Source organism: Anser cygnoides, chromosome Z, assembly GCF_040182565.1.
Source record: "Anser cygnoides isolate HZ-2024a breed goose chromosome Z, Taihu_goose_T2T_genome, whole genome shotgun sequence".
In the NCBI taxonomy this organism is placed as follows: domain Eukaryota; kingdom Metazoa; phylum Chordata; class Aves; order Anseriformes; family Anatidae; genus Anser; species Anser cygnoides.
Genome location: NC_089912.1, coordinates 81,209,841 through 81,232,190, shown reverse-complemented (window position 1 = coordinate 81,232,190; position 22,350 = coordinate 81,209,841). Strand labels below are relative to the sequence as shown.

Sequence of the window (22,350 nt, the reverse complement as noted above, 5' to 3'; positions counted from 1 at the left end):
AAATTCAAAGGGAAATTAATCAAATTCAAGCTATCTGACTACATAACAACCTAAAGCAGTAAAAGTGTTGCACTTTAAATGCACCTGTTTGGTTAATCCAGATCCCTCTTCTCAATTCTGATATTCAGCCTGTCAGTTGAGTTCCTGCGTACATTAAGTTGTTTTCTTACAATAAATACAACAACGTTAGACCGGAGGGTGCTGGGTGCTCCCAGAGCTCATAACTGAAATATTGATGGTCTCAGTTCTCAGGATAGCTGACTGACTGGCTAGTAGTCTCACATAAAGTCACTGAGAAAATAATCAAGTACTCTTTTGTTTAGCAAAAAATGAAACACTAGAAACTGCTACATGAATCAAAGCCAGCGAGGTTCTAAGGAAAAGCTGGACTATACCAGTCAAAAAGCTTTCTCTGGGACATTCTGCAAAAGTAGGTGATGTGTTCCATCTCAATTCAATTGCAAAGGTGCATAAGCGTGAGTGAGAAGTGAACGTAACAAAAAGGCAGTCAAAAAAAGCCAGAGCCAGCCAAGGAAGTACCAGTAACATGGACCTGGAAGAAATCCAAAGAGGGAGAGAAAGGACTAATTTTGGACAGAATGCTGGCATAAAACTGGTTTGATTTTCTGAACAAAGAAACTGCCTCTTGTTGTTTGTCTCTATCATATTCAAGGAGACAGAATTCTGCGTATGTTCTTTGTAAATAGAGCACAACACACCCTTAAATCCCCAGATCTCCCATTGTAATTTGTCTTACATCAAGAGTCCTGGCTGAATGCAGAAATATATGCCCAGGGTACTTGATATTCTCATCATAGCTACATTTTTTTCTAAAATCTGTTGCCTTCATTAACTCTACTCATCAGATTCTTTGCACAGATCCAAGCGATTATAGATCTTTCTCAGAAAAAAATGGTCTGTTAAGAATCTGAGCGCTGCTTGTTTTTCCTCCTAGCATATCCTGCATTGCTGTGAATAGCAAAATAGGTCACCGTATCTCATATCTTTCACTCCCTGTACAACTCTCGGGTGACATGGACCTCCCCTACAGAATAATGTGGTTAACACAAAGATCTCGCTTCTGGGAGAAGCTCCCCGTGTGCTGGCCTCTGTGACCTGGGCTCTTTTCAGCTGGTGTGAGCTAACATATTTCCATGAGCACAGCAGCTTTCAGAGCATGCTGCTTGCCTGAGCTCACCTCTCCATCTTCTGGGGAACTAAGGGAGATGATCAGCAAGAGGTGAAAGATGCTCATGGGAACCTGACTTAAAAACACCACCGTCACTATGATGAAGAATCTTGGGAGAAAAGTTACTGTATGAAGAACATTCTTCTATGAATACTCTTAAATTATTCCTGCTGTAGATTTCTTACCTGGCTGACTTAGAGAAATACTCTGTACACCACAGAGCATACAATCAGATAACAACCAAGCTTCAGTGCTTTTAATTTCCTTAAGCACTTCTACTAGGTCTTATCACTGACTTTGATTTCCCATTACTCAGCTTGCATTCAGGGGTTGGAATGTAAACCAGTCCTACAGATACATTTATGATACAATACTGTAACAAATAGAATGAGTAAAACTTATGGGAGCCTGATGATATGAGCTGTTAAAAAACATTCTTGTTTCAGTTAGGAACTAAAATACAGGATTCCCATTTCTTTCCTTCTACTCCAAGCCTTTCCTTTCCCCTTAAGATAAGGAGATAAGGAGAGCCTTATGTGGCTCTCTTGGAACAAAACTTACATTTGGTGCCTTGCTGTTTTTCCCTCTCCTCTCCTCTCCTCTCCTCTCCTCTCCTCTCCTCTCCTCTCCTCTCCTCTCCTCTCCTCTCCTCTCCTCTCCTCTCCTCTCCTCTCCTCTCCTCTCCTCTCCTCTCCTCTCCTCTCCTCTCCTCTCCTCTCCTCTCCTCTCCTCTCCTCTCCTCTCCTCTCCTCTCCTCTCCTCTCCTCTCCTCTCCTCTCCTCTCCTCTCCTCTCCTCTCCTCTCCTCTCCTCTCCTCTCCTCTCCTCTCCTCTCCTCTCCTCTCCTCTCCTCTCCTCTCCTCTCCTCTCCTCTCCTCTCCTCTCCTCTCCTCTCCTCTCCTCTCCTCTCCTCTCCTCTCCTCTCCTCTCCTCTCCTCTCCTCTCCTCTCCTCTCCTCTCCTCTCCAGCATGACGAGTTTCCATGAGGAGGGAAAGGGAGAAGAAAGTGATCTCACATTAGCAGCTTAATGCTCTGATGGTGAAGCCTTATCCAGTACATTAGTATTCTAGAAACAAGGTGAATGTAATCAAAGCTGCAGTAGCACCTTGAATTCTGATGGAGATTGCAGTGGCCCATTTCATTTACCAGGGATTTCTAGATCACACATTTACACCTGAGTGTGGGGTGAGCGCTGTTACAGAAGTTATAACAGAAATTCAAGTCCATTGCAAGGAAAAATGTTTTCTGTCTTTCCAGGATCTGCCATGAGTAATGATGGGTTTTGCTGCACAGTGAAGCTGAAGTACAGCCTTGGGTCAAGACCCATATCTTTACAGTCAAATTGCTCTTTATCTAACACAGCATCTTTGACTGCCTGCACTGCTGCTCAGACAGCAGAAGAAGGAAGTTTGCATGTCAGGAAGATTGCTTCCTATTGCAGCATGAATAACCCAACTGGTAGCAAATTGGCTGGGTGCCATTCAAAATTGAACAGCCAAGTCAAACTGGGTCAGGTTTGCACTTCACGGGGGTAATGCTGTCTGGTCACACACTGGCGCAGGAACGTTCTCAGATCAGAGCCTGTTCAGCTGTGGGAGGAGGAAGAGAGAGCAAAGGAAGTTTGGCTGTCAGAAACCTTGTTTTATCTTTTATTGTAAATAGCCAACTGGCAGCTGGTCAGCCATTCAAAGTTGAAAGGTCTAGTGACACCTGTTTTAGGTACATCCCTTCCTCAGTTAATGGGCTGAAAGAATAAGCACTGGGCAGCAGCCTGAACTGATAGCTAAAGGCATTTTCCATTTCAGCTGTGCAGTGGACTACATCGATCCATAAGATCTGCATGTATTTCTCATCTATGGGCGCACAGCTCAGGTTAGTATTGTCATCTCCAGCGGATGAAGCAACTGCTGTTCTAGCTGCCAGGCCTAATCCACTGCCCATTCAAGACAGGGAACAGATCTGGGATGCTGTTCATTCATGCTGAACTGTCTCGATGAAATTCTCTTTACCCTCAAATGTGTTAAAAATGGTTTGTGGTAAAGTGAAAAACGTTCCTGTGGATCATGGTTTTAAAACATACTTTTTTTAAAACAACAGCCCTAAGATGTCCAAAGATGAGAGAATATTTAAAGGTGGAAAGGATAATTGCATCCACCATAAATAAGAAGCAGCTATTATTTTCTTGCACAATGAACCCTAACATGCTTCAGCTGCATGGTTAGGGCAGCATGCAGTTTTGATCTCTATTTTCATCCAGCTTTAGAGTTTGACTTACATAACCACCTACTGATTCCTGCCTGAAGAGAGGATGTTGCAGTTGCCTCTGCCTAGAGGAAAGACAAATAAAGAAGTAAAGAGACGCCTTAGGAGGAGAGGACACGGATGCAGGGAAAGGGAGGTGTGGTTGCTCTTCTGCCTTGCATCTGAATCTATTCCTGCCTAGCTACTTCAGAAAGCTGTGGAAGGATCAGTAATATGAATATGCAATATAAAAACAAACAAACAAACAAAACAACAACAAACAAACAAAAAGAGTAAGGCTTGAAAAGCTACATATTTAATGAAATGCTTTTTAAGAGTCTACAGGTCTGAACAGTGTAGGATTAACTTATTCAGCAGCTAAGCCTTGTCTCCATTTTAATATCATAAAGCTCTAAAGCAAAAGAGATGTTAGAAATGTTTTATAAACAGTTTGGAAGGTGTTTAACGTTGGTAAGAAGGCCTATTTTTATCAACCTATATCTCTAAAATGTTTATGCTGTCTTCCCCACCCCCCAATATTTTTGTATGACTCACGGTTATTCAAATTGAGATTCTAAAGTCAAAAGTTAAAAACAGTTCAAAAAGTAAAATGGGGACAATTTTCTGATGTATAAGCAAACGCTTCTCTCCCTTTGACAAAACTGTTCTTGATGTTCTTGAGCTGCAGAAAAGATAAGGTGGCAGATTATTTTTGGCAAAAAGGTCTTTACCTGCGGAATCGCAAACCAACACGCACATTTGCACAACAGAAAATTTAAGTTTGCTGACTGTGTTGCTTTACAAAGCTGTTCTTTTGCTTTGATATGAACTGGATGATATCACCCTTCATAAACCTCATTGGCAGGATTTTATGGTTGTTGTCAATTCAAAGGGATTTTTTTGCTCTGGTCCCTTTGAAAAAATTCGTATATGGAAATAATTGCATTATAAATATATTCTGTCTGACTAGACTGTTAATTCACAGAATATAAACATGTAAAGATGAAAAAGATATTAACAATCTTTGTCCAGTATGTGTGTATTGATATGTTTCCCCTGTCTATTACTCAGACATTCAGTCTGTAATCTGGAAAACAAACTAACAAACCCACTGAGATCTCTCTTCTCTTCTCTCTTCTCTTCTCTTCTCCTCTTCTCTTCTCTTCTCTTCTCTTCTCTTCTCTTCTCTTCTCTTCTCTTCTCTTCTCTTCTCTTCTCTTCTCTTCTCTTCTCTTCTCTTCTCTTCTCTTCTCTTCTCTTCTCTTCTCTTCTCTTCTCTTCTCTTCTCTTCTCTTCTCTTCTCTTCTTCTTCTCTTCTCTTCTCTTCTCTTCTCTTCTCTTCTCTTCTCTTCTCTTCTCTTCTCTTCTCTTCTCTTCTCTTCTCTTCTCTTCTCTTCTCTTCTCTTCTCTTCTCTTCTCTTCTCTTCTCTTCTCTTCTCTTCTCTTCTCTTCTCAAAATACTTAAATCTGTTTAACAAGCCTAGAAGTTAGGACTAAATGCCATATCTGGCATTTGCAAATAATATGGACACCCAATTTTTGTCATTCTTTCTGCTTGCCAGTGATGCTGGGGTATTCTTTTTTTCTTTCAAGCGTTTCATAAGAATGGAAATGGCACTGCAGCAGTGGACTTAGACTAAGTCACTCTAAACAGTTAGGGTCTTTTGCAGAAAGCTGATCACTCTGTACTATACTCCTGAAGAGTTAACCAGAGAAAATAAAATGGAAAAAGGAAGAAACATTTTAAAAAATACAAAAGAAAAAGGAGAAGCATAAGAAAATATAATTTGCTTGTGACACCATCTGTCAAGAATGCATGCAAGTAATCACTTACACGTGATCTCCTCAGGATACACAGTATAATACATGTAAAATTGGTTCTACATGGAAAAACAAAACAAAACAAAAAGCAAACAAATAAATGAAGAACAACAACGACAACAGCAACAACAACAAAACAGTATTAGAGCCTTGGAAAAATTTACCTGGAAGCATGTGATTACAAGAAACTGAGGAAACAAATCAATTTATCTACAAGGTTATTAAACTCACACAGTGAGAATACTGGGACAATGGAAATGCAAAAGTCTTAAGAGTATGAGTAGCTGGGTGGGTTCATGCTGCAGAGGGTTTGGATCTGTTGCTACAGTTCAGATAGAAGGACCACTGACCACACTGCCGAAATCAAGAGTGTGAAGAGATGTCCTCGTCAGATGGTCATTGGTAAAGTCTTAGAATAAAACAAAAGCTTGGGTTGGGACGGACCTTAAAGATCATCTACTTTCAACACCTCTGCCCTGGGCAGGGATGCCACCCACTGGATCAGGCTGCTGAAAGCCCCATCCAGCCTGGCCTTGAACACCTCCAGGGGTGGGGCATCCACAGCTGCTCTGGGCAACCTGTTCCAGTGTCTCACCACGCTCTAAATGAAGAATTTCCTCCTCACATCTAATCTAAATCTCCCATCTTTTGGTTTAAAGCATTGTCCTTTGTTCTATCATTATCTGTCTGAGTAAAAAGTTGCTCTCCGTATTTTATATGTCTCCTTTAAGTACTAGAAGGTTACATTGTGGTCTGTCTGAAGCCTTGTTGTCTCCAGGCTGAATATCCACAGTTCTCTCAACCTTTCTGAGAGGTTTCTTAACCTTTTGTTGGCTCTCATTAGGTTCACATGGGCCCACTTATCTAGCTTGTCCAGAACCCTTTGGATGGCACACCTTTCTTCTGTTGTATCAACTGCACCACTTAGCTAGGTGTCATCTTGCTGAGAGTTCACTCGATCCCACTGTCTGCATCATTGATAAAGATATTGAACAGTACTGCTCCCAAGATGGACCCCTGAGGGACACCACGCATGGCTGGACTTCACCTGGACTTAGAGCCACTGACCACAACTCTCTGGCTGCAGCTATCTAAACAATTCCTTATCCACTAAATAGTCCACCCGTCAAATACATATCTCCCCAATTTGGAGATCAGGATGTACTGTGGAACTATGTCAAAGACCTTGCAGAATTCCAGGTAGATGACATCAGATGGTCTTCCCTTGTCTACTAAAGCAGTTACTTCATCATAGAAAGCCACTGTTTACCTATGGTGAAGCCATGCTGGCTGTCTTAGATCACCTCCTTGTCCTGCATGTGCCTTTACATTGCCTCCAGGAGGATCTGTTCCATGCTCTTGCCAGGCACAGAGGTGAGGCTCACTGGTCTGTAGTTCCCCATGTCTTCCTTTCTACCCTTTTTGAAAATGGGAGTGATGTTTCCCTTTTTCCAGTAACTGGGGACTTCATCTGACTGCCAGGACTTTTCAAATATGAAGGAGAGAGGCTTGGCAACTCCATCAGCCAGTTCCCTCAGGATCCTGGGATACCTGTCATTGGGTCCTGTACACTTTTACCTGTTCAGTTTCATCAGGTGGTCTCGAACCGTGTCTTCGCTTAGATTGGGTGCACCTATTTAAGTTGTATTTGTCCCTCAGCTACTTGTTACAGAAGAGTGAGCATAAAAGGCTACTTGAGGACTCCTCATCCCATTCAGAGTGAAATTAGGCAGTTTTGCATAATGTCGGGATGATATAATTTTAATTGGACTGATTGTACTGGAGTGGGTGACATTTGTACAATCCATTCACATGATTCATTCTGCTGGCTGGCTGTGGGGTTGTCACCTCCCACATGGTCATGGTAGCAAGCATGTATGAGCTACTGTTATCGTAAGCAATCCCAGCCATTTCTGTAGGAAATATTTGAGAGTGGCATTACTTTTGCCAGTGCCTACTTCCAACTGTTGGCTCATGTGAAGTCTGACTCATGCAGTCCTTGTAAGTACTTGCGATGTAGTTAATCTCAGTTTAATAAAAATTTTTATGAGGGGGTAGTTTTTAATTTTATATTTATTTTTTTCCTTAGTAAAATCACATTTATTTCCAAGCTACTTGGCAGTGTTTGCAAGTGTATTTTTCAGACCTACATTATCAAGGACTTTTCTGGTCTTAGTGCTACTCTCACAGACTTCCAGCTACTCTGCACAATCCTGTTTCAATTCTTGTGTAACTTTCTTTGCAGCAGGACTTCACCATTGTTATCAATTTTCATTATCCTCATGTGACTGGCAGGAGAGCTGATTCTCTCTCTTGTATAAATTCGTTACCTACTGGTTTCAAAAAATTCATCTTGGCCTGTGAAACAAATCAAAGAGATAAAGAGTTACATACTTCTAGGAAAGTCCTTTAATTTGTAGCATAATGTGGCAAGGTCTGTGAAGAATTAACCATCTTGCAGTTTTCCATGGCAAGATATCACTCTTGTACTTTTTTTTTTTTTACTTTTTTTTTTTAAGGTTTATATCAGCCTCTTATCTTGCTAAATTATCTATATTTCTTTTAGAATCATTTCTGTGATACCTTGTCTATCCTTTTTATGCTGTTTCCATCTTCACTATTTTATATAGTAGCTTTCCTTAGGGTAGGAACGCATTTCTTATTCTCATACAAATATATCATTCTCATTTAGCACACCTTGTCTTTTAACAGGTGAATTAGTGACTCGGTCCTAACTTATTCTTTAATGATTTTCCATTGAGAAAGATAAGGGTAGTAAAGTACTGAAATAAGTACAGTATAAGCAGAAAATCTCATTTCCAAAAACACAGGCAAACATTCTCCACCTAAGTAAATTGGCAGAGGCCTGCTGAAAAAAATGCTCACACTACAAGAGATGTGTCTATGCCAGAAGTAATTCACTGAAAGGGAATGATTTCTGGTTCTATTCAAACTAAATTATTTATAAGACTGGACTGGCTATACAATATTTTTTCAGACAGAGAAAAGAGAATGATAAGACATCAGAAAGTTTATTCACATAGTGGCTTTTCTCTGTTCAGTTGTGTTTTCTTTGTAGGTTGATCACTGGGAAAATTTATGGAATATGATCCAACACTGCATCATATCTGGGTACAGCATTACCAGTAATCCCTTCTTGTTTCAACATTTATAATTCTTGAAATGACTGGCACTCTGTATATGTTTTTGCATGGTCTGTATTTTGAAACGGTGTGCAAACACATTTAGCTGTACCAAACTACACAAGATGCAAAGTGTATGAGTGGGACAAGTTTGACAAGCAGTTCTGTATGCTGTCACAGTACTTAAACTAAAGTTTTAATCTGTTCAAGGTCTACCACCCTGCAACTTCATAGTGACTGTATTCATCGCTCCTGTCAGAGATATCCTATCTTATTGGCAGCTGTGTCAGGTTTTTTTCATTTTAATGGTTCATTAACTTATGTCATAATAGCTGTATTAATTTGTCTGTCTCCATAGCAATGCTTTAGATACACTGAGCTCTTCCCTACTTTTCACTAAGGCACAGAAATGACCTGGAAAAATCTCAAAGGCTCTCTTTCTCTTCTATTTCTTCTTGTTTGTTTGAAGACCCAAGTGAGCACAGTTAAGTTTTCAACAAAAATGAAAAGTAAGACTGTAAAAAGGACCAAATATACATCTTTTCTAAATTATATTGTTGCAACTGAAAAAGAGGAAACTGAGAATCTGTTATACTGAGTCACATGGGAATGAAGCAGGTCATTCCCCAGCTAAAGAAACATATCTTCCTCCTCATGTAGAACTAGTTTATAATCTTCATTGTGTTTATTAATTGCAATCAGAAAGAAAAAGAGAGGAGAGAACGGGAGGGAGGAAGAGAGAGAGATAGAGAGAAGAAAATAAGAAAGAAAAGGTTTATTTCTGTTTCATTTGGCCTCAATGTATTTCTGGTGTTTGTATGACTCTTCTGTGTTTTTTAAGATGAATTCCTCTTAGAATTGGAAACCGAATATCTCTATCTTCTTTATTACTTGAATTATTTCATAACCAGTATTCCAGTTGCTTTCTCTCTGTGTCCAAAAACAAATGTAAATGGTCCCTGTGAAGTCTGATAATGCTAATTCCATCCAGATCTCATTAAAAAAAACATATCCGATAATTTACTCATCACTTAGAAGTGATGTTTTCCATCAACAAAAGAAACTCCTAACCTCTGAGTTCTGAGTCTTCTGCTTATTCCTGAAATTTAAAGGAATTCCTAGTTCCTTAACTTCAATACTCTAACACATCTGTGTCTTGTTCTCTCTTTTTATAAGATGAATATCTTTGAAACGTCTTTAAGGTAAGGGTTACACCTTTCTTTTTTTAGCTTCTCTAATGCTAAATTAACAAATGTCATGATCATTCCAAAGTATTTTTGTGTTCTCCTTGCAGTCTGTAATAATAAAATGAATTTGCTGTCTCAAGGGACATGGCAACCCTTCTTTCCTTGTCTCCTAACTACTCTTCTGTCATTCTTTTAGGTTTCCCTTTAAAAGGACCACCCTTCAATGGTGCTGAGTGAAGTATGGCCTTGTGAGACCAACTCCATATGTTTACTGTATAAAATAGCTAGGGTGCCAAGAGCTCCAGATCAATTTCAATAGTACAGCAGCATCTCTGGTATATATTTATTTGTTTAAATTAATGCAATGCATCATATATTCTTTTACTATTGAGATGGAAAGAGAGAAAATAAATATTCACCAATAGTTGGTCCATATTTTGAGTTGGGCTTTTAAATTATAGCCCAGTGTTCTGTGTGAAATAAATATACACCACATTATCTGCAAAATCTGTTAGAAGTACTAAATGTTAGCTTTGATACATCTAGTTCAGCAAAGCAGACATGGTTTATTTTCAAAACTGTTAATAATTATGAAAAACTTCTTGGTTTAATAGCAATGGTACTTTTATTACTTCTTAACTGTACACTCATAACAACAGAGTCCAGCAGCACAATGTGAAGAGAGTAATCAAAGAATAGCCATGAGACCGAAACAGAGTTATAAAAAGGCAAGTATAACAGAATTAATTAGTCTTTCTGGTATCTTTCCAAGAGTGTGTTTTGCAATACACAGCACAGGATAAAATTATGTTATAAAATTAAAATAGAGAGTTTTATCGTTTGAGCTGCTGAGCACATTGCAGTTGTCTTTGCCATCACAGGCTAGAGGCTGCCCAGCAGCCAGGAGAACTCCAGTTCATACGGAGATAGCTGAGTCCAGGTAGCCACACACAAAACATCATTTCAGAGTTACCTACAACTCATCTTTCTCAGTAAATAGGTCATATTTCTTTATCCGTAAATTTTACTAACCCAACTTCTGATTTTTCATCCACCTATGCTGTTCTGCAGTGTCTTGCTGAGTTCTCCTTGCTCCTCTTAACAGCAGAAAAATCTCCAGCTTAACAATCTACATGCCTTCATTTACTCAAACTTATGGTGTTGTCCATTTACTTTTACTCAGTGGGGCTTCTTGAGCATCTGGTTTGTAACGTATCTCTGCTGTATTAGTTAGTGGTCATTCTTATTTGATCTGATGCGCTCTAAGAGAATGAAGTTAGGCTTCTTGTAGTAATGGAGGGAAGCAGTATGAACGTTATTTAATATAGATATTGTCGTGAAGACTGTTTTTCAATTTCATATGGTATCACAAGTTGAAAACTCAAATCACAAAGAAGAGTCAGATAGATGCATTTTGCCTACCATGCTGTAAGAAGAAGGTAGGTAGACTCAGATTAGGAAGGAGTAAAGAAAATAAATAAATAAATAAATAAAGATTGCCCCAAGGTCCAGGAGCAATGGCTCTACAGGACTTCTGGGCCTCTGTTCAAAGCAAAACAAGGAAGCTAATCCCTCAAAAATTAGAAATGGGAAGTAACTTCATTATGAGAGCAAATTTCAATAAAGCATTTTCAAAGCTATTAAAAAGCAAAGGCTGTTACTGTCTGTTCCCAAAATGGTGCCAATGTAAATAGTGTGAAAATAACTTATGTTTGGAAAGCAAGGTGCTTCACAATGAAGGCTGTTATTTCACTTTTAATGTGTCCCCCGGGGCCTCTGTATAACAAGTGTCATAAACTCAGCTGTATTATGTTCTGCAGTTGAGAGGACTATCATCTAATCCTTTTGCCTGGGTCACTTGACACTTGTCTCCTTATCTCAGTACCAATTTTGTCTGCAATTCTTCTTAGGCTTTTGGATGAGTTGTTTACTATTCTAATATGAATTAACCTTGGGTGCTTGTGAATTAGCTTAGTGTGACTATGTGACTGGGCACAGTCTCAAAGTCTTATTGTAATATAATATTCTCTGCTTTCTAGGAAAAATGTAAGAAAAGTGAAGCACATTACAAATTAGTCACAAATAGCACTGCTACTCTCCTGTCTACCTTCCTGTATGTATATGGTTGTCAATTGCTTTTGCTCCAGTGAGATGTGGAATTGGAGTAGATAAATTGGCTGCAGAGGAAGTTAGATTGAAAACGTGTGGGTTAATCATTCAGACAACCAGAATTTTTTCCAGTGATTTCCTTTCATGAGGACACCTCTGGCACTTCTCCTTATGGGGGAAATCCCTGTAGGGGTACTCTGGACTGTATACTTTTAGAATACATCATTTTCATGGTTAGGACGTTATCTGCTACAGATAGATTTTCCACGGAATTCAAGACCAACTCCTGTAATATACAGTACTTTCAACTACAGAGAGAGACTATTGAACTCCACTAGGCATTTCTGAAAACTCTACTCACTAGTTCACATAAGAAAATGGGAGTTGAACTCTGCTGAAAATGTCGTCTTTGTTCCATTTTTCTGGAATGGTCTTGATATGTAACCACTTGTTTCTTGATAAGGATTGTCTGCCTGTCCTGTAACATTCTCCATTTTATAAACAACAATGCTTTGCTATGAAAGGGTTGCATTTTTGCTCTACTCCCAGCAGAACTGCAGGGCCTTGCTCAGTTCAACTCATCTGCAATACAGAAATTACAGAAAATGCATTATAATATATATATATATATGTATATAGGTTCCAGATTTTGTTGCTTATTTGTTTTATCATAGGAACTAATATGGCTGTAAAGGTGGAGAGGACTGATCTTAAAAAGTGCAGAGCTGGGAACTACACCACCTTAAAGAGACATTTCTGAGAGTAAGTGGGATTTTTTTCTGGCAGAGGCAAGATAATTACAAGGAGGGTAAATGCAGGACTTCGTCCCATTTCTAAGAGACAATCTCATAGATCACGCTGAATATCTACTTGGTCTTTTCCCCTCTAGTCCTAGAAAGAATGCAGCTGAGCATATTACTCTAGAAAATTTTCTGATTCCTCTGCTCAACCAAGATTTCCTTGAAAGACAGCTCCTTTTTCAAATGAGTTATTATGCAGCAAAGAACAAGTTAAATGTATATAATAAAATAGCTCTTCACTGAAAACAATGGCCTGTGTACCTCTGAAATATACCTCATTTTGAAAGACATCATTCAGTTGTCCTGAATTCACTTACATTCCACATCAACTTGGTATAACCTCTTTATTTTAAAAAAAGTATGTACATCAGCTGTAGAGTTAATTACATGTAGAAGAGCAACCCGTACATTAAAGCTTCACACATCAACAGTTTTTTCTCCTTTTCATTCAGAGTCTTTATTATGCCAAGTTTAAATACTGAAAGAGGGAACCATCTCCTGCAAGCTCAGAGTGCACAAACACAGTTTTATATGATTGATTAGCTGGTAGGTGTGAGAATTGTTACTTCTGTAAGGTGAGAAGTTTCTTATAATGGTAGAGAGCTGCAGCAACAGGTTTCTAGCCTTAGCAAGCCATAAGAATATGACTTTATATTTAATTATAACTTACTGTATATTAAGCATTACAACAAGGTATTCTGAATCAAGAGCTTGGCAGGTAAGTGAAGAAGGTAGTAATATTTGGAAATGATGTACCATATATAGGGATTTAAACTATTGAGCTGTGATCTCAAAATTACATAGGAATAATTAAATGACTTATTAAATCTTTATTTCCTTATAAGCAATGGAATGGTTTGGGGCCATTTGTCTTATATCTTGAAGATGTGGGAATCAAGGTGCTAGTCAAACAACTCATGCAATTGATGGAGTGTACTTAATGAAATGTAATTTCAACATCTTTGTTATATTGCATGGGAATCACAGGATATAAAGCTGGGAATGACTCATTAAAAACAGCATGAGTGGAATTCTTCTGTAAGGCTTGGAGCTTACTGGTCAAGCTGTGTTAATGAGGGAAAAAATCTGACTCAGATAGGAGGAAATCTAAAAACTGTTTTTCTCTGTCAAGTATTGCTTGCCCTGTAAGGGCTCTTTTTTGGCATCCCTTCCAAAATAAAGTCTGATCAGACTTCGTAATTTCAAGCTTGCTAGCCAAGATAAACTGGAAGAGATAAATGGCAAAATTACATCATTTTCTCAATGAAATGACTCTCTTTGTTTTGTGTGTAATTACAGCAAGACTTGCAAATGCTACGTGCTACTGCTGCTCATTAAATGCATTGGTGTGAACAGACATTAGAATAAAATGTCAACATTGTCCATGCTATTTCACTTGAAGAATTGATGAATACTTCCATACTGACTGAAACATAGCAAAATACAAGCATCTTGTTTGCCAGAGGAAAAGCTTCTGCGACCATAACAAAAACCAAGTCTTTTCAAAGCCATAAAAAATTGCACTTCACTATCTCACCAAAAGTTAGTATTTCTTCTTAATTTGTTTCCCATTTTTCACTGTAAGTCGTTAAACTAACATACTCACTGCAGTAAATGAAAGTATGTGCATGTGTTAGTTCTGAAAGGGATAGCGCTTTCGTGCACTACATATTTAACAGTTCTCTTGCTTATGCTGTGAAATGTTTACTATTTTCAGATTTTTTGACAGCTATGGTTAGAAGTGTTCTTATATATTTTAAACAGATAATAAATCAAACACTAAAGTATGTTGCTTTTGATAAGTAGAAAATTGTGTATAAGTCTCTACCACCACAGAAAAAGGAAAATAAACTTTTGTACCCACCCCATTGTCTGTTTATACATCAAATGGATAAGTATAAAAATGTTATTCTTTAAAACCTAGTGCATTTCTTTATCCCCTTTAACTGCTTTATTGTTTTCATGTACATATTTTACCTTAATTTATTTTTATTGATTTAGCCTGTTGATTTCTAAAGACTACTACAAAATTTCAGGCTTTGGTAAATTACAGTTCATGCTAAAAGATATCTGTTTCTCGTTTTCCAGCTGTTTTAAAATGTCCATTTAAATGCCTATAAGCATTGTTTGTTTTTCCATTTTTCTTTCCAATAATTCTTTCAAACTTTTGTTCCTGTGCTTGAAATACAAGTAATCAGAGAGAGAATGGCCAAGTCTGGCCTTTTCGAAAGATCTAAAGCTCAGGTGTTCTTTATTGTTTGCAGTGTCTCTCTCTCCTTGGCTCTCCTGGTTGTCTGAATCCCCTATTCTTTTCTCCAGTCCTCCCTCACTTAACATTTCTTCATTCTCATTGCAGTAGGACTCTCTGAAGCCCTTCATCATGCAGTCTGGTTTGCCAGACAGATCTTGAGGTGTATATAGCTTGTTGCTGTCATGATGATACATGCCAGGGCTGTACTGCTCTGCTTCATAGCAGTTGTCTTCCTCTTCTTCCTGGCATGAGCTTCCCTTGGCACTCTCGCCATCTGAATGAAATGAGATTCCTTTCCCTTGGCTCTTCTGGGAAAGATCAAAGGGCTCTTCCTGTTCCAAGCTTCTCAAGACATTTGTCTGGGACAGAGCAATTCTTCCTCTTCCAAAACCTTGTAGTGTTAAGAGGGGGGAGAAAAGGAACAATTTATATATAGCAAATGGTACTATGTGATACATGGTTAAAACAGAAAATTTGAGGTGGCCTTCTATTTGATATTCTACCTCTGTCTTCCACTCAGCTATCTCCAAACACTTTAATGTTTACATCTCATGACATCCCCTTTGAGATGCTGTTAAAAGAAATGCTATTGGATTCACCTCACAACCAGGTCAAGACACACAAAACATTCTGCTGTTCATGCCAGACATTTGGCGAGAGAGCTAGGAATAAAAGTGAAGTGTCTGGCCTCTTGTAAACTATTTTTGCCCATGAACCTACCCACTTCCTTCTTCCTATTTTTTTTAGTGAACACTTTGATCTAAACCATCACATGCCAAAATCAAAGTTCTAGTTTTTGCACACTCTTTTCCAGAGGAGTGGGAGAGATTAAAAATGTGTTAATATGTTTGTTCTGTGGACACTCCAGTTCAAAGTTACTACACTAAAATGAAAACACAATCCTGTCTTATCAGTCCACTACGTCCACTCTCCTCAACTTTTTTGCTCTCATCCAGTGCCACTGAAAAGCTTCATGATATAGTTAGTGCTTCAGCTTGAGGAAAACATCATAGCCAAATGAATATTTTGAACTGCACTGTATAAAACTGCGTGTGGTCCTGGGTCTGTTTTGTCTTAGTATTTGTCAAAGCATCTCCTCTCTGTTCTTGCTAGAAACCGAGTCATTGCCACCAGGATGCAGAGAAGATTCAGATATTACAGGTACAGTCTGCCTTAACTTAAAAAATGGTGACACAACTGGGATGAGGATTTCACTCAGCAGCAAAAATCTATAGCAGAAATTATTTTACTTGCTTAGCTTTTTTTTTTTTTTTTTTTCTTCTCAGTAATTTGATCCATTGTCTGCAGGATTTATACAGCCTCCAGCCTCTCTAGATACAGCTGTTACTTTGCAACTGTGTTGTGTTTGTTAAAACGGCTCGTGAGCAGGTGGCAGCCTTTGCAAATTTTCTTGTGTCTGATGAGCCTAAAGGACTGAAGAATTGCTGTACACTGAAAAGCACTTAGGCTGTCTTCAATTACAAGTAATCATGTAACTAGCATGGTGTGGTAGGAGAGGGGGGGGGAAGAAAAAAAAGAAAAAAGAGATATTTACAGCATTACTTGTTAGGATCTTTGTAAATTTTGTCCCAAATGTCATTACAAGACGTGTTTTCCATACACATTAGGATGCATTAAAGCCTAAATTTTAGGCTGCAATAATTATTACCCTCAAGAGAGTTATTTATTCAGACAGTCTAAACAAACAAAATACCTTGGATACTCAAATGCTCAAAACAATCCTCCCTAGTATCCTAACTTCTCTAGATAGCATGTGTGCACATGATTTTAGGAAGTGTATGTGTTGGGTCAGAGGTAGGAAATACTTTGCCGGATACCCTGAACTGTCAAAAGCCCATAAACTTTGAGATGAGGGAGGATTGCCTTCCTCCATTCACATGTGTCTCTGTAAATTGGATACGAACTTACAGTCTTTGATTAATGTCAGATGCATCGATATGGCACAGAATAAATGCATCTTGAACAGAAAGGCTCCTGTACATAGAGCTATTCAGGCTTCCATTCCAATCTGGAATTCAATAAGCAATGAGAAAGACCAGTGAAAGTTTCCAGACTTTTTTCTTCTGTCAGCTTTGAATGGATTTTTGATTTATTCTCATGTTAAAAACATGTGGATGTACCTCAAGCATGAGAGAAATACTATAAATTCCTAACCAGATATGTCTGAGGAATAATGTGTTCTTGTCAATGGTTGCTAGGGTGTGGTCTGTCAGCATTCAGGAGTCAAACTGGTCCAAAACTGAAAAATTTATTCAGAAATGATGGAACTACACCTTCAGTCAGGAATGTAGTTGAGTCATCCCAGGGAAGTGGTTAAGTCCCTATCCCTGGAGGTATTCAAAAGACATGCAGGTGTGATGTTTAGGGATATGATCTAGTGGTAGACTTGGCAGTGCTAGGTTAACAGTTGGACTTGATGATTTTAGAGGGTCTTTTCTAACCTAAATGATTCTACGGTCAATGCATTTTTAGCTACATCCTCCAAGCATACCCTTGGCCAGCTACATGTGCTAGTCTCACCAAGGATGAGACTCCACCAGCTCACTGTCATTTGTGTGTCAGGGGTACCCACATGCTAGAAGAAGCTCTGCAGTGCTGTGGATATTGCACCATCCCCACAGTGATGAAGACGGGGAGCCCTCTACTTAAGTACAAGAACATTTGGTGTGGCTTCATAAATACTGTGCTTTAGCACTACTGACTGTATTCTCCCTAACACCTGAAAATGGCAATATAGTGTGCTGAAATGACTTCCTTTGTGCTCACAAGTGCCGTCTCATTTTTTCTCCGACTATTACTCCATCTCAGTCTGCATCTCTGTCTCATTAGAAATCTAGTTTGATGTGTACCTCTGATCTGTAGCACTGCAGTAATATGGATAGTTAATGATAACCTCCCAGGCATCAGATTTCAATCTCTTCCAATAGCATTGGATCTATGATATAAGATTGTAGATCTGTGGTACAAAGCCTTTTCAGACTTACTGATATGTGTTTTCAAACCTCTTAGAGAACAAGTTTGCTGATAAATATTACCTTGAGAATGAAATCCTCTTTCCATGACCCCATGTTTGACTTTCATGTGCCTTGTTAGGTTCCCCTTCAAGGTGAATTTGCTGGGACAGTAGAGGCACTTGAAAGGCTTACTGTCTGAGTGCAAGTGCATGTGTCCCATTAAATTGTGCATTCTGTTAAACTCCTTTCCACACAGCTGTCAAAAATAGTAAAAATAAAAATGGTTAGTTTTTGTAGGAGTATTTCCAAGGGAGAATATTTTAAAGGCAAATGTAACCTATCCTTCTCAGCTTGAGCCTTAGCTGCTTCTGGCTGCATCTTGTTTTTTCAAAGACACAAGTGAAACCATAAAGACAAGAATATGTGGTTGAGTTTGATTCATCTAGGGCTTTCTGCAGTGCTGCCATTTTAAAAATTTGATGACTAGGAGAGACACATGGTCAAATATTCCCTAAAACCAGGGAGTGTTGTTTTAAGGAGGGGGGAGACTTCAGTACGTAACCTGAAAAGCTCTTAACTTGAATGAAATTCAGTTTAACTTTCTGTCTCAGTGAGCTATTTGGTTTGTAGTCTGTAAATCTGGCCTGTAATCAAGAAGAATGTCAGACAAAGATGGAGATACAAGATAAAATGAAAGGTTTTTATGAAACAGTCAAGCAGAATATCACTTCTCCTTTAGTGTAATGGAAATGACTGCACATTTTGCTTAAAGCTAGAAAAAGCAATTCCTTTTTTTTCTTTGCTTCTTGCTCCCCACATTCTTCTCATCTTCTGTTTACCAGCTTTTATGTTTTGGTGTCTCTGGTGAGTAAGCTGGAATTTAAACAGTCATGGAGCCGCAAGAATGAATCAGCTTTCCCTGAAACACATTCCTGACAGCTTGAGACATTGATCCTTCAGGTTTCCCTTTGATGAAACAATAAGTATTATCTTCTTTGTTGTTATTTTTCTAGATGGGTCCTTTTGTAGTCTCCTTCCTTATAAATCAAATGTACTCAAGACATGGAATTTTGACATCACTATTATAAGCTTCTAGTCTTACTTGTCTTCTGGTCTTTCCTTATCAGGATTTATAATTTTATTCATATTCAAGTGGCTGTTTCCATCCCATGTAAACTTCTGTGTTTGCTTTCTACTTTTACCCCTTTTTTGGATTGATTTTAGATAAATAGTCATACCATCAAAGTCATCTTGTTACCATCCCTGTTACTATGTAAGCCAAAATCCCTGAGTAACAGATTAATTTATTTTATTTTAATTTTCAAGGAGTGTACTCTTCTGGGAGAAAATGATTAAAAAGTGGTTACTGAGGTTCCACCAAATTTTGGTCTAATCTGACCAAATTTTGACTCAATTTATTTTGGCAGTAGAGAAGGTCAGGCATAGTACTTTTTGATTCGAATTCACACAGCCATCAGCTGCAATATCTGAATGAAACCTAAGTAGTGAAATGAACCTAGGTGAAGTAGTATTGAATCATTTGCTCTTGAAACCAAAATGGAAAAACAGCTAGCTAATAAAAAAAAAAAATCAGGGGTATTATTTTTAAATAAAAACTAGAACTGAATGAATGCTTCAGAGAGAAAATTTCTGGAAATACTCACTTGCTTAAAAATATTTTTTCTAGAGCTGCATTATTTCTGTAATTTTCTCTCTGTGATTTTGCTAAAATGAATGTTCTAGCAAACAAATTTATCAGCAAAGTATTCACAGAGAAAGTGGGGAAAAAAATAGCCACTGAAAATGAGTTAGTAATCTATGAAAATAAGATGTCAGATTCCAAGAGTCATCCATCCACTCAGGAAAGAGAACTGTCTCTCCTTTGCATTCAAAGAGAGCTGATGACTTATATTCAGTGAAAAGAATGCACCAAAAATCTTCTGAAAGTGCTGTGAGGAAACAAAGAGAAGAAGCACTGAGGAGCACAGAAAAATCACAAGGAAGAAGAGCAGCTGATTGGATCTTGACAGCTGCTTAAACTGTATTCAATGTGTCAATATTTCTCTGTCTATAAGAATGTCAATAATAATACTTCTCTACAACCTCTTAGCAGAAGGCTTCTTGTTACCTGCTTGTATTGTGGCTGACCTGCATTCTCACTAGCTTTTGCTTTCTGATAGCTAGGTCTTCACTTCTTCATCTATATTGTTAAGAAAGGAAAATCCGATTGAACAGGTGAAGGGCTAGAGTACTTCATGAAAACCTATTTTTCACATAAAAATACTTTATGAAGTATTAAGTTTGGTCTAGTAGGAGCAAATTTATATTTTTTTTCTGGATAATCAACATTTATTCCTCTTTCTTTATAAAAAAAATAGAGGGGACCTCCTAAAGGATAGATCCTTACAGCATAATGTTTTTTTGTGTCTGAATAAAGAGGGTAGGCTTTCCATTTCCCAAAGTCATGCACTGTCTTAGAGACACATAATGTGTTACCGTCCTGCAGTGTCCTCTGGGGACATGAGGAAATGGTGCCAGAGTAGAGAGGTGTGGCAGGAAAATGAAAGAAATGCAGATATGGGAATTGTTTTCAGAATGATGGTTCTATGTGACATGGTATCTGGGTAAGATGTCCCTTTCAAAAGGCACAAGATGAGTTTCGGATGAATGTCCATGATTTAGAGGGTGAAGGGAGCTGTTCTGAAGCTCACATGCTGGAAGACAGCAACTCAGAGCTAGCTGAAATTCACAGCCAGTTCTTAAACAACTGCCTGAATCTGAACACCAAACTAGGAAGGGGAAAATGTTTTCTTCCTCTCTGATGGGACAGGGTTGGGACCACTGGTGAGCAATGTGAAAGATGACCCAGAGCCATGGGAGAGATCTCCAGAAGTCACCACAGAGCATCTTAGCACTCAGAGGGATGTAACGTTCATGCAAGAGAGCTTGGAATAGCAGAAACAACGTAGTTGCTTGTGGACCTTAGGCTTTCCAGTAAAGACAAAATAAAATTCACATCCTGAAGAGAAAAACCTCAGCTGTAAATCTTCTGAACACACTTTGATGCACTGGCTGGTGAAACAGACTTCAGTATATTTTGCAAGAAATGCTGGATTAGTCCAACAGTAGACTTCGTCTTCTTAAACTGCTGCATGGAGTATCACCCTGCTACTTTTGCCAGTCTTGTTTTGTTTCTTCCAAAAGTACTTATAGCTCATATTTTCTTTGGGTTTAACTCCTGATCTAAACCCACAATTTTATGAGCAATGGGCAGAAGTGGTATGGACTGGAACTTCTGAAAAAACATTACCAAATGGGAATGAAGATGGAATATGCCTCATACTACCTTGCTTCAACACCGGAGCAGAGCCCAATTCATCTGAAATATGTAAGCAACTTCCTACTTGGCAAAGAAGATATTTTGACCTGTAACCATAAACCAGAATTGTTTAGGCTCACCTTTAACTACATATTTACAGTAGTAGAAAGAGATTTCAAAAATTCTGCTGCGAAGTGCATTTGGCTGGCTGCACTGGAGAAAGCTTGATTACATTCTTTATTATGTGTCTGGAACATTACTGACTGTATCGCTTAAAGCAACTGTTAATTTCAGAGGAGCTTCCTTTACAAATCAGAATTAGCAATTCTGAACCATTTGGTACAACTCTTTCAGAAGTAGTGATTTTGTTTAAAACAAAAATAAAGAAGGAAGCACGGACTCAGGCCTTTAAGAGCTAAAGAGATGTTCACTCTTCAGAGAAAAATCAAACACAGATCCAGGCTGCAGCTGGATGCGGAAACAGAAGGGAGAGCTCTTTGCTACTCCCTCATTTCAGATAGTCTGTGCTTAGCTGTGATTAGACACATAGGAATGCCTCCTTTTTTTTTTTTTTTTTCCTTTCTTTTTTTTCCTTCTGTGAGAAAAAGGTAAAGAAAACCATTGCATGTGGTGAAGTAGAAAGACTACTGCTGTGCTCTCTTTCCCTTGCATTCTTTTTTTTTTTTTTTTTCTTTCTTCATAAGAAGGGTGTTCCTTTCCTCAAAGAGAGAGGGAGAGGGAGAAAGACTGTAAACTGTCCAAAAGGACCGTGAGAAAACAGGAAGCTTTGAAAAGTACAAGAGAAAGCAAGATGAAATCTATTTGCAGGCGGTTCCCCGGGGACATGTGAGCCATTGTTAAGCAGGCTGTTCATACAGCTATATCCTTCCTTCTGCCGAGGAGGAGCTTGGTGCCAAAAGGCTGCTATCTGGTCATTGCCTTAACCCTCTGAATACCAGCCAGAAATACTTGTGAGACTTTCAAGGGCTCTGACAGGGAGGCAAGGGATGTTCCTAATGCCATAGAGCAAACCCTGGTTCTCCTTTTTCTTATTGGCAAGATCTTCACTAAGTTCAGGGACACTAATGTTGATTCATAAACCAACAGCCACAGATGAAGCTGGTTCACTGTGCTTACTTGTTTCTTCTCTCCTAGGAACATTGGGTGGGGACAAAGAATTAAAAAATGTATAAGAAAAACAGGTGTTCCGCAAAAGCTTTTGTTACTGGCTGGAAAACATACTGTTGGTACTCCAGTTCCTGACTCACACTGTTGACATCTCCAAGTTTTAATAGCCTGTCATCATCAAATCCTA

At 38.6% G+C, this 22,350-nt stretch overlaps 1 protein-coding gene across 2 annotated transcripts in view; it reads right to left on the bottom strand.

Moving 5' to 3' along the window:
- Positions 1-12,820: 12,820 nt before the first annotated feature.
- The window catches only part of ZNF366 (zinc finger protein 366), a 35,022-nt gene continuing 25,492 nt past the window's right edge, over positions 12,821-22,350 (bottom strand). For both annotated transcript variants that reach the window (XM_066988094.1, XM_066988095.1), the window contains exons 5-6: positions 17,798-17,972; positions 12,821-15,132 (exon numbers count right to left, since the gene is read on the bottom strand). In XM_066988094.1, coding sequence (XP_066844195.1) covers positions 14,597-15,132; positions 17,798-17,972 — 711 coding nt within the window. In that variant the 3' untranslated portion in view covers positions 12,821-14,596. The remainder of the gene's footprint in view (positions 15,133-17,797; positions 17,973-22,350) is intronic.